Source organism: Lepisma saccharinum, chromosome 24 (genome assembly GCF_977018435.1).
Source record: "Lepisma saccharinum chromosome 24, izLepSacc3.1, whole genome shotgun sequence".
Classification (NCBI taxonomy): Eukaryota; Metazoa; Arthropoda; class Insecta; order Zygentoma; family Lepismatidae; genus Lepisma; species Lepisma saccharinum.
This window is the reverse complement of record NC_139252.1, coordinates 47,422,811-47,444,943: the sequence shown is the minus strand read 5'-3', so window position 1 is coordinate 47,444,943 and position 22,133 is coordinate 47,422,811. Positions and strand designations below refer to the sequence as shown.

Genomic DNA, 22,133 nt, shown 5'->3' with positions numbered 1-22,133 from the left:
TTACTGTGCAAATTGTCCATCACCATGTTTGTACACTTTATTTGACCCAATAAGAGCTTCAAATATTAAGAGAAAACTCAAAACAAGTCGCTTAAAAACACAGGATGTAAGAAGAAAAAAAAGAGTTATGAACAATTTGCATGGTAATACTCATGGATCCCACTGTACTTAATAAAGACAATATCTTTACATCTACCTGGCCACCTTATGGGAGACCCAGCTGTAATTCCTGGGTTACAATGTCCCTGTACAAATCAGCTCTAGGGCTCACACAGCCTCCAATCAATGAGCACCTGGTGCTGATCACATTATCCCAACTAAAGTGGATATATAGAATGTATGAGGCCCACATACCAGTGTATGATTTCATGGCATTAAATAATGGACGGGGAATAACTTTAGCATTGTTTTGTGACTATAATAAAATTTTCATACCAGTCTTCTTTGGTCCCCGCCAAATAACAGCATCGTTTCTGTTCTTAAGAAGAAATCCAATAGACATAACAGCCAGCTTCTGCTCTTGGTCGGCATACACAGGAACCCAGCTGCAACAGAGTAAGCACATACTTACAAAACACTTTGCAGTTACAATTTAAAATAACTAAATATTCTTAGACAGACCCAGATGTAAACATTAGCCACTCTCTCTCTCTCCAAAAAAAAAAAAAGTTCAGGTTGGTTACTCTATCTCTCAAACAAATTTAACGTAGATTTCCAGCTTTTCTTGGATACATTATCCAAATTTCCAGGGCAGATTTTTTTGTACAAATATTCCATAGAAATATAAATAATAGGTAAGTTGTTATAAATATTATGAATAGAATAATTCAGTTTAAAGGGTATATTTGTGGAATTAAAAAGTATCTTTATTATAGATAATTTGGGTTTGACATTCCTAAGCACATTTTTGTGTTTCCTCATATTTACTGGAGATAGATAATTGTTAGCGGAATGCATTCTTATAGAATTATAAAATAATTCTATAAATTGTTTTTTAACATTTCTTGGCAAAATATTTTTCATGTCCCACATAATGAAACTAAATTCTACCATCATTCATATGCAGTGTTTTACGACTCAAACTAATCAGTATACATTGACAGCTAAAATGCACATTGTCTAATGACACACTGAATGTAAAGATCATTCCAAGTTCATTCTTTTTTGTGAAAGGTCAGGATTCGAGCTGAGCCAATACCACCATTTGCTGATACCAATACCATGACCGATTCCTACCGATACTTGTATAATTCCAGTATAAAATAACAAAGGCTAGTTACAGAGTCATACTAACTTGACATATCACTAGGCACGTATCTAGAAATATACGAGGGATGATCGAAAAAAAAGGTTACAAAGCCTATTATGGCGTATGTGTTAGACATAGCTGGAAGATCAACACACCTGATGATGGAGGGCACTCAACACTAGTCCTCGATGTAATCACCTTTTTTGTTCAAGCATTTGTCACAACGGTAGATGAGGTTTTCCATACCGGTTACACAGAAATCCGCGTCAAATTCTCGTAGCCACCGTGAGGCAGCTCTTTCGACATCATCACATGTCAGATAATGGTGGCCAGCCAACTAAATGGTAGTCCCAGCTCAGCTGATATTGAGCGTAATGTTCTTCTTCTGTCCTCACGAATACACTCATCCACAAGAGCACAGTTCACGTCAGTGGTTGAGGTACTTGGCCTACCGCTGTGTCCAGGGTTGTCATTAACAATACTGGTCCGTTCTTCTTTGAAGGCACGACACCACTTCGCTACATGTTGCCTTGAAATTGTCCCCTCCCCATATACCTCTACAATCTGCCTATGAATGGCAGCAGCTGTAGTGCTTTTGGCCACAGGAACCGCACCACTGCCCTCACTTCTCTTGACCAATTTTCTAGACGAGTCACCATTTTAAATGTCCGCTTCTCGGGTATACATGGTCAGAATCCGAAGTCCTCAAACTCGCAACACGACAAACATGTTATTAATTTACACATAAATTTTCGTTACGTTACAGTGAATAAAACAAAAGTTATATGGTTTGTAACCTTTTTTTCCGATCATCCCTCGTAATTTGGGGAGCCAGTCTGAGCCAAGTGTCTCGAAAATATAATAATAAAAGTGTTCCTATTTAATACGTTAATACAGGGTGAACAGAAACTATAGGGACAAACTTCAGGAGGTGATTCCTGACAGGTAAAGGAACAAAAAAGTTCATATCAACATATGTCCAGAAATGGACGGTGAGTCTGCAATAAAGCAATTAGTACCGGTACACATTACATGGCATGACTTTCATCCATGTTACAACAGGTGCTCAAAGTGGCCTCCATGGGTTGCAATGTAAGCGTCCACACGTCGCATCATGGATTGCCTCACTCGTTCGAATGTTCCAGCCTGTACCCGAATAGCGTCACAGGCTACACGGACACACTGTTCAAGGGTCTGCACATGAGGAAGTGGCTCAACATACACAACACTTTTCGGATGCCCCCCCAAATAAATCGAGGGGGTTTAAGTTCGGTGATAGAGCGGGCCATGCCACAGGCCCTCCTCGTCCGATCCATCTTCTGGGAAAGATGTTGTTGAGGTGTTCACGAACAATAATGCGAAAGTGAGCTGGAGCTCCATCATGCATGAGCCACATTACTTGTCGTATTGCCAGAGGCACATTCTGAAGCAAATGAGGCAGAGTGTTCTGCAGGAAATCCAGATACATCTGTCCGTTAAGACATTGTGGAAGAACAAATGCTCAAAGTAGGTAGTCGCCAATAATCCGTGCCCATACATTGATGCTGAACCGTTGCTGATGAGATTTCCCGAGGATTGGCTGTAGCCCACAGATGACGATTGTGTAGGTTGACGATGGCATCTCTACCAAAGGTTGCTTCAACGTTGAAGAGGACTGACAACAGAAATCCCAATATGGTGGTGGCCTGTTGCAAAAACCAGCAACAAAACCGTTCCCTTGGAGGAAATTCCGCTGGATAATCGCTGCACACGTTGCAGGTGATAGGAATAGTAGCGGTTTTCATACAGGATACACAACACCGTCGCTTGATTTACATCATGCTGGTGGGCCTCTCGACCGTTTCATGTTTGACCGTATACGAAGACCATCTCGGCTTGTTCCTGGTATGAATAACGGACCATGGTGCTTCAATGTAGCTCCAATCACACAATCTCCAACACAAAAAAGCACACTGTGAGTGTTGTTATGAGAAGATGATGTCATTCTTCAGTGCCATCTACCTTGGCAAATATGCGTTTCCGCACATATGTTGATATGAACTTCTTTGTTCCTTTACCTGTCAGGAATCACCTCCTGAAGTTTGTCCCTAGAGTTTGTGTTCACCCTGTATAATTATAGGTCAATTCGTAATTATACATAAATTAATTAGTACTTAATTTCTCCGATGTGTATGGAGTATTGTTGAATGTTCCCAGGAGGATAGGAGTTTATCCAGTGTTACTAGGAAAATCTATGGAACTTCCTGTGCTGGTCTCCCAATCTGTCACAAGGAAGGGCGAACGAACGTCTAAAAAGGACAAATGTTCAGACGAGCTGTTGCTTTTTCCCACTTTTCTAGCCACTGAAAATCTTTGGTAAAGAAAATCAAGCAATACTCACTGATGCCGATACTGCCGGTATCGGCTGATGATGATACATCAGTATCAGTATCAGCTCAGCCCTAATCAAGATTTTTGCACTATAATAGGGGCTACTTATGGAAGTATCAGATCACATTACTGCCAATTTTACTGATAAAATGTTGTGCTTATATTCACTGATAGTAACTACCATTAATTTAGGCTGCAGGAGAAAATGAGTTTCTCACCCACACTTTCTTAAAGATGATTTTTACACAAAAATGCCAATGGAAGAGAAGCCTTTTATGAAGTTACGCTATTTGACAATACTGAAAATTTGCTAAAACAACTCCCAAAGGGATCGCCAGCCTAGAACCAAACATATACACTTTATCAGACTTTAAAATCTCTCAGAAACTTATAGTTTAACTTTAGAACACACACTGAACACTATGTAACAGTGGCGAAGCATGCTCCTATAAAGGAGGGAACCGACATTTTAATACATTTCATATAGAACATTAGTATCCTTGCAGGGAAGGGGATAAGGGTAAATATTGAATGAATGAATTGATTTATTTGACTTCACATTTCTGTCACTTTTGGCTAATTGTGATGAGGATCAATGGTGATAAAATGAAATAGATGCAGGGATAATCACAAACACATATGGGCAGGATGCAACACAAGTCCATGGTTCATGTCAGTCAACACCTTTGCTACTCCTCCAAGCAACACCAGCTTGGCAGGTATGAGTGTTTCCTTCCATCATCACCTGGCAACTCACAAGCTATGCCTGCTGGGGTCCAAGTCCATACTGATCATGGGTACAGATGCCAGAGCTTCGCTAGACTGTAAAAAGCAGTTCAGGGTGTATTATGTGGAAGTAAGGTTACACCCCATGGATAAAAGTTAATCACCACATAGGCTCAGTTGTGCTGTGAAAAAAAGGCCAATTCTTGAAAAGAGGATAGAACATAATAATATTTTAAAAAGGGAACATATTTTCCCTTTCAAAATACTCAATAAACCTCACTGCTAAAATTATTGTTCGGAAGTTATATTAAGCTATGGAATTATGGGTCATTACAACAGGAAGGAAATGTACCTGTTCATTTTCTAGCACTTCCCGAGTACACAATGTTTGCATAATAATGTGTCATATTAATAAAAATAGGACTTTTGTGCTGTTTGCAGATCTCAGAAGACACGTTCCATTGCGTCCTTCACCTCAAAGTTACAAACAAAAACATTAGTTTGTTTAATTTGTTGTTGGTTGTCAACACTGGTGATACTTCTTTCAATAAAAATGTAATTATAATAAGCAATTGCTCATATTCATGGTCATGTTTAGGCAAATAGGCAGACTACTATTCTGTTAGGTGTCTTGGGCTATGTTCAGTTGTGTATGGCCAGAGAAAGACTAGTTTTTGGGTAATGTTAGGGACTTATTTATTTGGATGTATTGGCTCTTCATATACCAGTTCAAAGCAGAATACTTTGTGTTTGCAACTGAGCTGCTGGAAGAGTTTGAAGTTGTAAAATTTACATGAAATTGAGTGCAATGGAAATTAAATAAGGCACAAGCATTACTGACAATAACATTTTAATAGTACTTTCTTTTGTCAAAAACTAAATATGCTGACCAAGGCAGTAATTTATTTTATTAAAAACATAAACTAAAACGTAACGTTTCAACCTTCTAGCAAGTACTTGATACAGAGTCTGATGAAGACCTTGCTAGAAGGTTGAAACGTTACGTTTTAGTTTATGTTTTTAATAAAATAAATTACTGCCTTGGTCAGCATATTTAGTTTTTCATAATCATGGAAACAAGGCTTAATGGTGTTATTATTTCTTTTGTCATTTCCATTCTCACTTTTTGGGGGGGTTATGGTAGTTTTTTGCCCTATCTTTAATTCATACCTATAAAAGTACAGCAAAATTTTTGATACTCACCCCTCAGGACACTGGTGGACATCCTTGCCTTCCAATTTTAGAAGATATGGAACACTTGGTCCACACAGGTCCACATCAAGCAAACCAACCTAAAAGGATTAAATATTTTTTAAACATTGTGGTTAATTTTACTTTAAAACCACAGATTAAGGTGATAATAGTGGCCATCAAGGGAACCTCTGGAGGAAGAATAAATTATTTAATGCATCGCCAAACATTTCCGTTAAATTAATATTGTACTTTTCCATTGACTGGATTTTCAATTAATAGCGAACTTGCCGTCAGGAAATTTAAATACTATGTAAGTTATGCTAGGAAATGCATTTAAAATTCACAAAACAACAAGTGAGGAGAAAAAAGAATAAAAAATGAAGAAAATGCAGTAAAAACTGCAAAAATGACTGAAAAATGACCTAAAAAAAAAAAAAAAAAAAAAAAAGGATTTGTCATCCACTGCTGAACCCTAATCATAACAACACCCTTCTCTGGTCCAGATGATGAAGATATAGCTTCTTCCCCATAGTGTGTTGGTTAATACGAAGGTTGGGAAGAAAGTAGTGGCAACACACTCATCACCAGAGCTCGGATTTGTATGTAATTACATATTCTATTCCTTTCTAGATACATACCTTGTACAGGAAAATGTTAACGAATTATATAAGTGACATGATTTTGCGTAAGTTTTAGGTTACATATTTTTCACATATTTGCCACGATATTACATATTTTACATATTTGCTTATTTACTTTACATAAAACAATACAGGGTTATTATATATGATGGACCCATTTTCAAAACATCATATTTATTGAGGTACAAATCCAAATTGAACAAGCTATATACTAGGGATGGCCAAACGGATCCGGATCCGAAAAATCCGGATCCATTCGGATCCGGATCCAGATCCGGGTCTGAAAGTTTCGGATCTGGATCCGGATCCGAGAGTTTCGTATCTCAATCCCATTATAATATTACCACACCTTAGTCCTACAAGAATTTTTTTCAAGTGTTGTTCCTAAAATACTTTGCTACGCATCGGCTAACACACTCGTGCACAAATGTCCGAAGTGATTTTGTAAATGCCATTGAAACGAATATGTATTCATTCGAATGTATTGGAAATGAAAACACACATAAATGTGAGACATTCCATTCCAGGATGAAACCTTTAACACATATAACAAGATAGAAATGTTATACAAAAATTATACAATTGTTCTACAGTTACAGTTTTACAAATTAAAATAAAACATTATAATATATGCAGTGTTAAATAATTACAAAGTGTAAGAATAACAAGGGAGGTTATCTAAGTGTCCCCCTCCGATTTCCATGAAACTTGGCAGTATAGTGGGGCCCAAAGGAAGAATTAGGTGTTTTTTTGTTTCAGCTAAAAAACGGTTTTAGGGGGCAAAACCCCCTCAAATGTCAAGATGAGGACAAATTGAAGTGAGGATCGGACCCCTGTGTCCCCCTCCGATTTCCATGATACTTGGTAGGTGTGTGTATAAACGGGCCCAAATGAAGAAATACGTGTTTTTTTTGTTTCGGCTAAAAAACGGTTTTAGGGGGCAACCCCCCCTCAAATGTCAATATGAGGACAAATTTAAGTGGGCATTTGATTTATGTGTCCCCCTCCGATTTCCATGAAACTTGGCAGGTGTATAGTGGGGCCCAAAGGAAGAAATACGTGTTTTTTTTTGTTTCAGCTAAAAAAACGGTTTTACAGGGCGAAACCCACTGAATTGTCAAGATGAGGACAAATTGAAGTGGGGATCTGACCCCTGTGTCCCCCTCAGATTTCCATGAAACTTGGCAGGTGTGTGTATAAACGGGCCCAAATGAAGAAATACGTGTTTTTTTGTTTCGGCAAAAAATTTGTTCTAGGGGGCAACCTCCTCTCAAATGTTAAGATGAGTACAAATTGAAGTGGGAATCTGACCCCTGTGTTTCCCTCCGATTTCCATGAAACGTGGCAGGTGTATAGAGGGGCCCGAAGGAAGAATTACGTGTTTTTTTTGTTTGAGCTAAAAACTGTTTCAGGGGGCAAAATCCCCTCAAATGTCAAGATGAGGACAAATTGAAGTAAGGATCTGACCCCTGTCCCCCTCCGATTCCCATGAAATTTGACAGGTGTATAGAGAGGCCCTATGCCCCCTGTTTCTTCCTATGCCATATTTACGTGGTTTCGAGGTCAGATCCCCACTTCAATTTCTCCTCATCTTGACATTTGAGGGGGGGGCCTCTATACATCTGCCAAGTTTCATGGAAATCGGAGGGGGAGACTTAGACCTCCCTAGTAAGTGTATTAATTAATTACAAATCGTGCACGCGCGCACACACACTATATATATATGTTTGTATGTATATTATATATATATGTATATTAGCAGGTAACAATATGTTATAAGCACATTCTTACTTTCCAAAGAAGCGCATGTGGGATGGCAAAACGGATCCGGATCCGAAAATTCCGGATCCGGATTCAAAAGTACCGGATCCGAAAGTTTTGGATCCGGATCTGAAAGTTCTGGATCCGGATCCGAAAGTACCGGATCCGGTTCCGGATCTGAAAATTCCGGATCTGCGGATCCGGATCCAGATCCGAAAGTTCTGGATCTAGATCCGGATCTGAAAATTCTGGATCCGCGGATCCGGATCCGAAAGTTCTGGATCCGGATCCGGATCTGAAAATTCCGGATCTGAAAAATTTTAGGATCCGGAACCAACCGGATCCGGATTTTGGATCCGCCAGGATCCGGATCTGGCCATCCCTACTATATACCAATGGAAAGAGGAAGGTTCAAAGTTTGTTACCACAATGTTTGTAACTGTTATAAATGTTCAATGTGGCCACCATTGGCTGCACGGCAAACATCGACGCGGTAGCCAAACTCGTTCCACACATGCGTAAGCATATCTGCTGTTACCGAGTGCACAGCAGCAGTGATCTGGTTACGCAGATCGTTCAGTTGGTGGTTTGCAACCGAATTTGGTACGGAATGCCCGGTGCACTGCAATTTGTGACTCACTTTTCGCGAACTCAAGCATGTAGAAAACCTTGTGCTCCAAGGTCGCCATCTCGCTCACAACTGACAGAGACGGTCCTCTCGCGAACTCTACCGGCTGCTTCCGCAACCACCACAGCCTGCCGGCCGCAGCCCGCCAGAAACTTTGAATCTTCCTCTTTCCATTAGTATATAGCTTGTTCAATTTGGATCTGCACTTCCCTACCTATGACATTTTGAAAATGGGTCCATCATTTATAATAACCCTGTATGTTTCGGTATTATTTCCCCTATCTTGATCGTATTTCCTATATTTTTCATCTCTGAAACATGATGAAGAAAATTTGTACCTCATGTAATGTCATATTTTCTAATCAATGAGATGCATAGTGCTTATGGTGACTTAAATTGACTGCTAAGTCGAAGGTCAGGCTGATTTTTTTTGGTCTTTAGTGAAGACAAAAAAATTGCGGGAACTCTTATTTATCGAAAGATGCTTGAGTTTCTCCCCTCCCCCTCCTTCTATTTGCATATTTTCATTTTGTTTTTAGGTTCAGGCAAAGCACCTAGAAACTTGGCATCAGTGAATAAGAGTACGTAGTGAGTTACAGAATATGTATACAGAACGTACAAAAGTATATTCATTTGATTGTTCTTTCTGCAGATGCTTTTTTTTTTTTTTACAATTTGTTTTGAAAGTCACAAAGAGCTCTCTTACATATTTACATATTATGCAATAATTTGCGATGTGAAAAGTAATTAATACTTGACAAAATTATTTTCTTAAAAATGTACAATTGCTGTGCATTCTTGAGTTTATAAATTTGATACAAATTATAATTTGAACAACTTATGTTCAAATAAAATAAATATCTAGTAATTCTTAAAATTGCTTGGATACTCGATTACTATCAATATTACAGAGTCTTTGATACTACATATTTAGCTACATATCCTATTGATAATATATATTTAAATACATATATTATCAATTATTGTTACATATTTATGTACAGATTTTGTACTTTGATGTTACATAAAAATCTGGGGTCTATTCATCACATCCTGTGATTAAGAGAGGTTGTTACTGTTCCCAGCACATCTAGAGGGAAGGCATAGCTGTATAACACACTTATTGTTGCTAGTGCAGTGCGTGCCAACAGACAAAGTGATGTGAAATCTGACAGCTCTAATGCGATGCTTTTGAAGAGAGAGCAGGGTGCGGATTGAGGTAGTGCATGGCAGAAATGCAACAGAATGCCATGCGCATCTCCGAGCAGCCTGTGGCATTGAAGCCTTGCCAAATCAGACAGCAGCCTTCCGACAAGGATATCATAGTGTGGAGGATGCTCCTTGAGTGCAGGATGACCTGCATGTGGCACATCTTCCACACTATGATGTCCTTGTCGGAAGGCTGATACCCAACAGGCCACCGTCCGATATGGCAGTTCTCTAAGACATTAAAACTGCCCTCAGAAATTCCATATCAGATAGCAGACGTTCTACTTTGACATCCTTCACAGCAAATGTTGATATCCTGCACAAAATTGACTCTGAGTCTCTCATTCATCAGTTGGCTGCCATGAAAGTCAGAAGGAAACAGTTTTGCAGCTTAAGTGAGTGTTCTCTTGTTAAATCTAAGTATATTGTCTTATTGAAGTTTATTGAATAATTCTTAATCAGATGTGTGTGTGTATTTTAAAGTTTACAAATGTTATTAATACAGAACATGTAATTAGTGGAAGTGAAGTACCATGATAACAAAATAGTTAATGATAATAATAATAATGTCAGCATGGGACAAAACAAAGGATAGCCTTGGGGGACAAATTTTATAAATCCACCCCTGCAGACCAGGGTAAAAAGTTAGGGGGTACCAAAAATCCACCTCGCCCAGGTAAAAAATTTATGTTTAGCCACCCCTGGGTGTCACATTGTTCTGAAATCTCTCTACGTGTTGATGCATAATGTATAAAATAGAGTGCATGTTGATACATACACAGGGTGTCTACAATTTCATAAAAATAAAATTCCCTGACTTTCTCAGGTTTCCCAGAGGAAGAGGCAAAATTTTCCAGATGAAGTCATTAGGGCAATTCATGTATTTACGCATTTTTACAAGACAGTACATTTTAACTAAACCACACACTTAGAAACCCACTAAACGAAGCAATAACAAGACAGAAAACTGAACAAAATGACAGGAGATAGGGGTGAGCTTTTATGTAATAAAGCATTGACTGATGATAAACATTTTTTTAAATTAAAAAAATCTCAATTATAGTATAAATAACACGTAATTATAGTAAAATTTAGTAATATGTGTATTTATCCTAATATGTACCAAACACAAACCAACAATTGCAACAAGAAAATGGTAAATGCCAATATTACTTACTGCAGTAGATATCTAGTAGAAAAAGTTGAAAATAAGACCCCCTTTTCCTAGAGTATGTGTTGCCCCTGTCAACACATGCTTTTTCAAGCACAAAACTGTTCAATCTGTATTGCATTAATCTATGTTGGAATCTTTTCTTTAAAAATGTGTTATTGTTAATGTTACAATAGGTAATGAATTGTTTAAATTAAATCAGGAAAAAATGCTGAAACTATGGAAATATAAAACAACTATGTAGTAACCATGGTAAATTGTAAACAAAATTATGATATAAAAGAGCTAGACTTTTGTAAGCCTACGGGACATTCTCCTGGTCGCCGAAAGGCTGATGGTTCAGGGGACGTTGGGTAATATCTTGCTTCAATCTTCGGATTGGCTGGTGTACTTGTGCTCCATTTGGCAGATATTCCACAAACCCAACTCTGAATAACGTGTTCTAATGCATCATCAAAAAGACCAGGGTTATAAACTTCGGTACAACTAATAGGTTCAGGCCTACAAGTTGTACCAGGTGAATTGTCTGTTTGGAAAAGTGTTTGTATAACATCGGAAGTTTAAATAAATCTTCGGATAAAAGGTCTTAAAGATCTTTCATTTCAAACCTACATAGGTGATAATTAAAAATAAATCCTGCACCAAGACCTTGCAAGGGCTTGGTCCTACTAACCCTTAGAAGCCTTTGAGAAGTCCGATAAAAAGGTTGTAACTGACTAACATAAAGCCCTAAAGGCAGAAGGTGCGTGTCAAGTAGTTAACGCACAATTTCTACTGTAACTACCGGTAATACTCACTAGAGTTGACGAGCTGTATCTTTGCGGGTGAACCCTGCCCAAGCCCGGCTGCGCAGTAGCAAGGGGGAGGAGCTACCGGCTGCGCGTTATTATCCTAGTGTTCTGTCCTTGCTGTCGACCACACAAAGGGCGAGTAGGTGGCAACTACATAATCGTATCTCTCTCACACTCTGCGCGGAGTAGCCAAGGCCACCCGCAAAGATACAGCTCGTCAACTCTAGCAGTAGCATAGTTTCTCTACAACACACTTAAAATTTCTTGCTTGTCCTTTTTCTTTGTGCAAGAACCAATTTATAGTACACTTCCACACAAAATATTGATATTTCCAGAAACACAGCAAACTTCCCTGACTTTTTCTGAAAATTTAAATTCCCTGACTTTTCCAGGATTTCCACACAGGCACAGGGAGTTATGGCTTGTGAGTTCGTATTAGTGAAAAATACTAATTCCATGGCATATTATAACCTCTAGGATTCAGCACATCAAAATGAGACAAAAAAAAATGTCCTCTGTACTTTGTATGTTTAGAGATGAATGTTCAAGAGACATTCATTATTTTTTTTGCATTCCTGACATAACACAAAGGAGTCAGATTGTTAAGAGAACATCATACCTTGAAACCAGCGTGCTTAAGGGCTAGTGCAAGCTGCGTACTAACAGTTGACTTTCCAACACCTCCCTTCCCAGACAGCACCAGAACAACATGCTTCACTCCAGTCAACATGGCTGAAAAGTAGAAAGTAATTTATTCAAAACTTGAAATGCAAGAAAAAAAAAGAGTGAATACAAATTAGGGTTAATTTAACTTTCTTTTATGGTCTAATAATAAATAGTGTACATTTATGAGAGATCTAATTGATTAACTAATCCTCTGTTGGTAAGAACCAATAAGCAAAAAACCTGATTAAATGCTTAATAGCGGTACTTGAACAATAATTATAAAAACGCAAGTAGTTTGATAAATATTAACAAATGATATATTTACAATGTATTTCCCAAAATGAATGATACTGAATTACATGCAAACAGATGAATAATTCTAATAATGATAAAATGATGAAGAATTTCTGAATGCTTGAAGAAAAATTACAATAATAATGATGTTTAAAACATGAGTGGTGTTATTTATACATAGCTTGACCAAAATGAGAAAAACCTTCTGGCACCGTCATCAAATTTTCAACCTTAAATGAGTGGAGGGAGCGTGGACCATGCAAGCAGTTGTTTATCATATAATCTACCCTTGCATTTCCAAAATAAGCAGCTTCCTTAAACACATTGCCATCACCTTTATTCAGCGTTTGTAACATCATGAAGGGGAAAACTGTATGCAGCAAAATTAGAGATGTAATATTTAAGTTTTTGACAATGAAGCAAGGTGAGGGAAGTTATACATGTGGCAATGTGGGGGCACTGAGGGATAAAAAAAAATGACTGTCCACTTTAGTTTACCATTGTTCTTCTCGTATTGGTTGAGCTGTATGAAGTATTAAGAATGTTTATGTGCATGAGATGCAGTTTTTATTTGCTGGATTACAATTTTGGTTCATATACTTTAAGAGGTAGCTGTTCAGAGACCAAAATTGTACAATCTAATTTCAATTATGAAAATTTAGAAAATATTGAAGAGAATATAGTTCAAGGAATGCAGGAAACAATGTTTGGAAAGATGCATGCTGTATCATATTATGACAAGTACCAACTTACACCAGTTTATTATAATGATGATGTTTCTTCACCTGGCATTTATACCAGGCTTAAATTATAGTTGAAGGATGAATGTGTGCCCTAGGCAAGGGTACGTGGATGACCACAAAGGATGAGATCATGTGGAGACTGGACTTCATCCCTGGTGGTCAAGAACATATGTGGCTTCTGAGAATTTTGCAAGAATTGATCCATTTATTCAAAGGCTACACTGTACCTGAATTATTTCATCAGTCAAAAAATATTGATGCACCATATCATAGACAACTTCTCACTGAAAGCTGAGGGTAGCAATCTCCTTCAAGCGGAACAAATGTCAGGATTCTGTTGTTTTCCTTCACGACAATGCATGTCCTCACACCATAGCATAAGCACGGCTAGCAATTACAAAATTTAAGTAGGATGTTGTTTAACCTTGTTGTACTAACTTAGCTCCCGAGAACCATTACAGTGGAACCTCAATTTTGTGTTTTTCAGGGGGCCAAGCTGGAAAAACTTATAATCATGGATTTATAAAACATTTTGCAATGTTAGCACCAACAAGGTTGAATGTATTGTGTGGGAAAATATAAAATCCAGGAACGGAAAATCAAGGTTCCACTGTATTTGTTCGGACCATTGAAATATTATTTTGGCAGTCAGAGATTCAAGTCCAATGTGCACATTGGTTGGATGTGTGGCCAATCAGAAACCTTCTTCGCAAGTGGTTTTCACAATCTTTCAGAATGTTGGCAAAAGTGAATTGTAGTCAATAGGAATCATACTAAAAAAACAGTATGTTACATATGTTCATGACCATGTTAATAGCCTCATCTAGTCACTGCACTTTTTGACATTAGGTCTAGTGCAAGGATCAACCAAATAGATGCTGAATGCAAGAATTGGCAGTGTTCAAGTCCAGAAGATTTAATAAATTTCTGCCTGCTGCTTTCAACACTCACTGATTGGTTATCACGTACCATGTGACTATAATCAATATTGTACACTGCTATAGTGCATAGCAAATGATGCAGACACCAAATAAGTGAAGTAGATAACTCAGTGTTGCACTTTCCAACCAACTAGGCAAGTCAATGCATAGGGAGCCAAAAAATACAGCAAACTAGATGGAGCTTATAGAAGTGCTCTAGGCAAAATCTCATTTATGTTCAAATGCATTTTTTTTTATGTGGGGTGCATCCAAGTTATAATGTCTCCTTCTTTTATTATTATAGAAATGGAAACAGAGAAATATGAGAGTTGCGTTAAAAGACATTCATGAAGCTTGTTAGAGACAGTTGTGAGCATCATTTGACTCATTGTGTGTTCATGGTGCAGGCTGGCATTAGTAGCATTTGAAACACTTAAGGTGAGTGAACAATGTGCTTTCATCCATTTTGTTCACTTGTGTGGGATGACATTCATCTTCAGGTGAATGTAACATGTGAGGAAGTGATTAATTAGTTTATTGGTAGAGAATTTTTGTGGATCCCCACTGGGAACTCTGTCCTCGACCAGAGATGTACTATGTAGAAATTTCAGCAAAAATGAAGGCTCAACCAGGACTTGAAACCGGTACTCTGGCATACTGTGCATTATTCTACCAAATGAGCTATCAAGCCAGCCCTGCTTTCACCTGATTCCTTGCTCTTGCTGTTTAACCTGCATCCACACAGTTTAAGTAGCTTATAGCTAAAAACAATATATTCATGTTCATAGCTGTGCTCTCCCTTTAATTCAAATTATTTGACAGAAGTTTAATACCCTTGAAATCTAGTTTAATGATACATATTTTTGTTAATTTGAATTTTGGATTCGTTTTGTGTCCCTTGGAGTTTGAATTGAAAAGAGTCCAGTGTATACATCCACAACTAGGTACTTTAACAGGTTGATAGGCAATGAACTTAGAATTGTACATGCATGTTGCCTGATATTGCTCGCATGAGCACATGAACACTCATGCATATGTTTTAAATTACTTACATATTAAATGCACACAAACAAACATATATTTATTTGAAAAAATACTTTGTTTGATGTTCGAGCAGTGGTCGAAAGTAGCGCGCTACTTGTATCAGCACTACTGTAGCTAGCTACAAAATTTATAGCTGTAGCAGCACTACATTTTGAAAATTGTAGTTGTAGCGGTAGCGAAGCTACAAAATTCCTGTAGTTGTAGCGAAAATTTCGCTACAGCTACATTTCTTCTCAGCATTCTTAGGTAAATTTTGAATGTGGCAACAGCATTAAAAAAATCGACAATAACGCTTACTTTTGCAGGAGGTTCATAAAGACAAAGTCTATTACATGGAAATATCGACAACGTAGATTATAAATATCTTGATATCCCAGTATAGGTATCTGCATAATTTATTTCATTAGTATCTTAATAATTCTAATATAACTAACTGACATATATGAATATATTCCAGCTAACAGCTACTTTTTTTTTTAGATTTTGGTGAAATGCCTCATTTGTGGCACCCCTGAAAAAAAATACCTCGTTTGCGCCACCCCGGAACATATATTGTGGATATCCCTAGTATAAGAGGCAGCAAAATGTCATTAATTACCGTGTAAAACACAACTTGCAGTGCAAAAAGGAGCGATCCATTTTCCTCTAGAATGACAGCAATAGTGCCAGCAATCAATGGCTCAGTATGTTAACAGAACTCTCGGATTTACACATCAGTTTTCTCAATATATTTCCCTTTAGATTTTCTGTTACTTTTACTAATCATGACAATGAAGATCAATGTTTTATTTAGTAATTATCTTATCTACAGTCAAGGGGTCCCAGGTTCGATACCTGGTGGAGGCACATAGTGGTTCGGATCACACTTTAAACGTAGGTCCAGTCCCGATTAGCCTTACTGTGCATAGTGGACCTAAAACAAAAAGTCAATCAATATTCTAGAGTTGCTTTCTGCCACTTTTGGCTAATGTGAGAATGAGGAAGAATGATGAAAGACGATGAGCAGTGTGGGGAATGGAGAAGCAGGAGGATCCCCACACTCCGGGCATCTTTCCTAGTTTTTATTTGGAGTCCACTTTATGTACAGATACGCAAATCAAGACTGGTTTCGAACCACTATGTGACTTAACTGAATATTTATTCTCAAGGAAAATATGTTGATATATAAATGTAAATAATTCTACCAAATTTTATTTGTGTATAGTTGTAATCATTAATTTTGTGTCATCGTAATTGCAATACTCATATATCAAATTTGAATTGATCTGCCGCTTACATAAGTATGTTATTCTGAAACACTATATTGAAAATAAGCAACTGAAGTAACACTGCTATCAAAATTACGGGAATCATGATAATAAATAACAGAATCTAATTTCCAGTAAGTACAACTATCATACTAGGGTCTTCTTAGAAATATCCATGTGGTTGTTAATTTTTTTTATGCAAAAGTAGCGGAAAAGTAGCGAACAGGAGTAGCGTAGTGAGCTACTTCTTGGAAAATGTAGCTGTAGCTGTAGCGAAGCTACATTTTGGAAAAGTAGCTGTAGCTGTAGCGTAGCTACTTTTAAAATGTAGCGTTCTGATCACTGTAGTTCGAGTGTATACACACAATTTACTCTGACATGGCTTCTTTCACGTTTGATAACTTTCCTAGATAGTTGGTAACACTGACTCCAATGGTGTTCAACAGAGGGGTTTGAACACAATTGCTGTGCGTGTTGTATAAAACTGACAGCTAAGAGGCTGTTGGTCATTATACCCTGAAGATGTTCACTTCGTTGTGCGAACCCTGAGGTAAGCGGCAATACTTCTTACATTCGGCACCCGAGTACAGCATATAGAAGGCATGTCTAAGGGGACTCGAAAAGGTCAGCACTACATAGTTGCAAACTTTAGCGAGAAGTCACTAAACCTGGAAGATTTCAAATTGCAGTGGGTGCTAAAATTCATGGAATAGTAACAAGTGACTTTTCTTTAGAAACTAGTCTGCAGGAGTTACATAATATCTTTTGAGGTTTGTATGATTTGTGCATGTGCGTCTAAGGGCCATTCAGACTGAAACTTTTTTTAGTAATCAATGGCTTTCATGTCAAGAAAATAACTCTCACCAACTTAAATTGCAAAGGAAAGTGCCGACTATGTTTACATCAATTCAATGTGAATTTTCTTAGTAACCATACTGAGAATAGTATGGGGCACTATGGTCTAAATAGCTGTTACCTTACAAGTATAGTGGAACCACAGGGAAAGAACTTACGCAGAACCACAACGTGCTCACGGGTTTGGGGAAGGAACCTTTAGCGTGGTCAGAGTCAGTGTTGCCAGGCCTATTGATTTCTCGGGAGGTTTCCTTAATAAACTGAATAAACTGTTCCTATGGAACCACAAAGGGCCTTCTCAAAAATGCGTTTCCTGGTCTTGGGCATGGAGAGGAGAGGTTGAATGGAGCACGTGGAACTCCACTCAGCTATGAAAAGTGCTGTTGGAACCGTGAAATTATGCCAAACGCTACTCAATTGTGCTAGGACATAATAATAATAAATATTATTATTACTATTATTGCATTACTATTTTTAGATGGTTGTATTTTATCCCAACCCAAAATCTATTTCTATTCTGGTTATATTGTACCTCTACGGGTAAGTATGATGGCTGCCACCCGTCCCCCTTTCCGGAAAATGAATGTTATCCTAAAAGTATATATTACTTCAGACAAATAAGTTGATTTCAGTCACAATAATTTACATTAAATATTATAATGGGGATGTAGGAACGTGATAATTTCAAACTCAAGTGGTGTTCTTTGAGGGGGAGGCACTAACACGGGATAACATGCCTCGTTTACCCCCTGGAAAAATACCTTGCTTGTCCCTCCCTGGAAAAAATCTGCGGCGGTCCAATATTAGGGGGCAATTGTACCCCAGCGTGCATGCCCATGCCTCCTTCCTCGAGAACATTATTCATTTGTTACTATTAGATCATTGTTTTAGCAGATTTTCTGGTTTGTCCACGATTTTTTTTAAGTCTGACCTGGCAACTCTGCACCGAAGCCCCGAGAACAGTAGGGAAGATGCGCAAATGCTTTTCACCCAAGGTTCTTTCCCTTGTGGTCGATCCATAACTGAGTGTTGCAAGTGTTATATACGGCTACATTCTGACTTGGGTGCCATGGAAAAATCTTGAAACACTAAGGGCATCGTGAAGCGAAGAAGTTTGGGAACCCCAGCTTTAATGGTCAAAAATCAATCTCTCTGAACCATGGCAAAATGATGCTAGGAGAAAAAACACGAAACATGAGGGAAGAAGGAATATGAGCAATGTCACATTCACTGATACTTCAATCTTAAGTACTGCAACAGAGTTGTTGTGGGTGGGGGGAATTCTGTATAATACCCGAATATCTTACATACACATAATATATTTTTTCTGGACTCTTGCATCGTCCTACCCTCTGTCCTGCTAACAATTCACGTGCTTTCAATGCTGAATGAATGTCGTTGGTTAACACATGGTCCGTGAAATAAAAATAAGATTGTCAAGTATGGTAGTCTTGCTTAGTACATACCTGATATTGCACGTTATACTAATTAGTTTGGACTAGCCATTATTAATTATAAATAACGTAATTAAAATGGTATTAATTATATTAAAAAATCTTGTATTACTTCAAATACAGTGTGAATTGGGGAGGAAATTGTTGAAAATAAGTTGAACTGCTATTCTCAGTTTTTCAATTGAAGATTAAGTTACAAGGGAGAGGAGTAAATCTACATTTAGTATAAAGATTTTATTGTGAACACCCGTATGTGAAACGCACGCAATGCCACGGAATTGCAAATAGTGGCCGCGGTGGCTCAGTCGGTAACGCGTCCGACTACCATGCTCAAGGTCCCGGGTTCGATCCCCGGCCGGTTCAAATCCGGGAACTTTTCTAACGGTGGAAGCGGCCCCGGCGCCTACCCAGCGTCGAATAACATGGGTACCTGGGGGAAACCCTGGGGGGTAAAGGCGGTCAGGGGCGTGATGCTGATCACATCACCCCCACTCACGACCGGATCAAGAAAGTGTGGGGCGTTACCCCCACACCCCCTATACGCCTTCTTGGTGTGGTGCAATGCACAGGGGAACACTTTACCTTTTTTTATATCAAATGTACTTTTGAGATAATATGCTTCTATCAGTATTTATTGTTGTTATAAATAATAGCAGAATAGAAGATATGCTCTTGCAAGCTATGAAATTGTTTCTTCTTTTGTTGTTGCTTTTGTGTGTGTAGGTGAATATTTTCTTTCATTCCAATTATCTCACGTTGATGACATTTTTTTCAAGTGTACACATATGCAACACTCTGTACAGCACCACACGTAGATGAACAATTTTTCTTACTAATGTATTGTTATGCTTCATTTCAATGGTAAAAGCCCTCAAAAAACAGCTCTCTCTTTCCTGCATGTTTACATTAATGTGGCATAGATTCATGGTTGCCACTGACACTTATTTTCTCTGTTGGAAAATAACAAAAGTTTCAGAATGCCACTGATAGACTGGGTGACCAATCACGGCAGAGGCCAACCTTTGGAGTGTGAAGGGTTATAGACCACAAATGAAACACATCTCTAATACAAAAGTATAAAATAGGAAGTGTAACATATTGGATGATCATACATGCATAATTTACGTGATAGGGTTTAAACACAAAGACTATTTGCAGGTGCTGTCTCTGCTATCTCCACAGTATATTATCGCTTTTCCTATGTTATCCCACAGACAAGTAGCAGGGCAACCATGAATCTGTGCTGCTTGGCTGCATATATACAGGATACAAAATGCAAGTTTTCAAGGTCTGGAGCTTTGAAACAAGATCTTAACGAGCTAAGTTCCCAAGATAAGTTGTTCGTCCCATTGTCCTCTGCATGCTATGTGACAACAGGCTGTATATACAGAGCAAGTCTGTAATTTTATAACAGGCTAATGGTTTCGAATGTCTCTAATTTCAAACACAATTTTCTAGAAAAAAAATTTTTTGGTACAGGTCACAATATTATTTGAATATGAGACTCAAAACTATTTTTCCTAATATTTTCAAAAGTGAGAACAAAATGAAAGTACTTTGGCAACATGTGAAAATACATGGGACGGTACCTAAAAGGTTCCTTGAACATTTTCAGTATGAAAGGACAATCAAATGACACCTTGTTGGGTAGATCTCAATTTTTGATATGGTCCACAATATTTGAACAGGCACACAAAAATGAATTTCTTTGCATCTGTAACAAGCTATTATTGTGGATGTAAAAATAGAAAATACATAATATGAAGAATCTTTTTTTCACTCTCAACTACAACTACTACATGAAATATTATTAATACTTTCTTTAACTGTTAAAAATTATAATGTGGCCAATAGTTTTTGGGCTCCAACTCGAATATGGTAGTTCATAAAAAAAAATGTTTTCTATAAAAGTTGTTTGAAATTAAAGACACCAACCAATCAATAACATGTCAATTAACCTCTTTACCATTTCCAATTTTTAATGAGGCACTATTTATGTTGAAAATACCAACCTCTCAACTTGCCCATCTGCTTTGAAACCATTAGCTTGTTACAAAGTTACAGTCACCCTAAATATTTTAACTCTTAGACGACTGAGCATGTCTTAGGGTAAACTCACCAACGACGGAGGTGTTTTCAGCGTGAATTTTAAACTTCCGCATGTTCTTAAATAAAATTTTATATCTCTGGAACTAAGAACGCTAGAGTTACAAATTATAGCTATAAGGCAATATGTCACAACCCGGCATTTAAGAGTTAAAGACAAACTGCACAATGAGCATACTATACTGTAAATCTCATAGCAATTATGTTTTGAACAGAACATTGTTACCAATGTGGCAACAGTGAAAATTCTGCCATGTACCAAATTTTATATTCTTACATAATCTTGCTATTTATTCAACAGATCATTTATTACAACTTGGCACACGCCGTCTCCAGACAGATACCAGGTGGTTGTAATTAAACTGACAGTGTTCAGAGTGGTACAGCATGGGCTGTAATGAGCATAGGAGTCTGAAACTTCGTAGATACGCTAATGAAGCAATTCGCTCGTAAAATGTGCAAAAAAAAGAAGAAGATCCAATTCACATGTCAGTATGTTATTCCGACGTCGGTGGCATTGCCTAACCATTGTGCGAGCTCCCTGGTTGTTGCTGGTGACGCTTGTTGATGATTCCTTTTGCGATGTGGATGTTCGTTGAAAATTAAAAAGGTTGAATTTGTTCGTATAAAACACAATGGCTATTGCGACGAGAGACCGTGCACTGCTAGTGAAGTTGTTTTACCAGAATGGGAGCAATAACAACACTGCATTGCGGGAATATCGCCGACAGAAAGGGCTGAGAAGAGGGGCCCATGTCAATTAATGGGCTAAAGAACATGATGAAGAAATTAGAGGAAACAGGTGAATTGGGTGTTGCACCAGGGAGAGGAAGGTGGCCCATCCCCATGTAAATTGTGGACGAAGTTGCTGTAGCACGTGAATTGTCTCCTTCCTGGTCAACAGTTCACACGGTTTTGCGGTGCATTTTACACTGCTATCCCTACAAGATTCATACTGTGCACCAATTGAAACCCCCAGATATTCCACAACGCCGTGAATTTGCCCATCGGTTTTTCGCACGCATGGAAGTGGATGACATGTGGCCAGGGAATATTTTGTGGGC

At 38.1% G+C, this 22,133-nt stretch overlaps 1 protein-coding gene across 2 annotated transcripts in view; it reads right to left on the bottom strand.

Annotated features, from left to right (window-relative positions):
• Nubp2 (NUBP iron-sulfur cluster assembly factor 2) overlaps nucleotides 1–22,133 on the bottom strand; it is a 35,693-nt gene that overhangs the window by 8,447 nt on the left and 5,113 nt on the right. The window contains exons 1-4 of one of the 2 annotated variants that reach the window (XM_083110817.1): nucleotides 13,671–13,693; nucleotides 12,360–12,472; nucleotides 5,549–5,637; nucleotides 436–545 (exon numbers count right to left, since the gene is read on the bottom strand). In XM_083110817.1, coding sequence (XP_082966943.1) covers nucleotides 436–545; nucleotides 5,549–5,637; nucleotides 12,360–12,470 — 310 coding nt within the window. In that variant the 5' untranslated portion in view covers nucleotides 12,471–12,472; nucleotides 13,671–13,693. Of the gene's footprint in view, nucleotides 1–435; nucleotides 546–5,548; nucleotides 5,638–12,359; nucleotides 12,473–13,670; nucleotides 13,694–22,133 lie in introns of those variants that run through there. The other variant, XM_083110816.1, reaches the window with a different exon arrangement.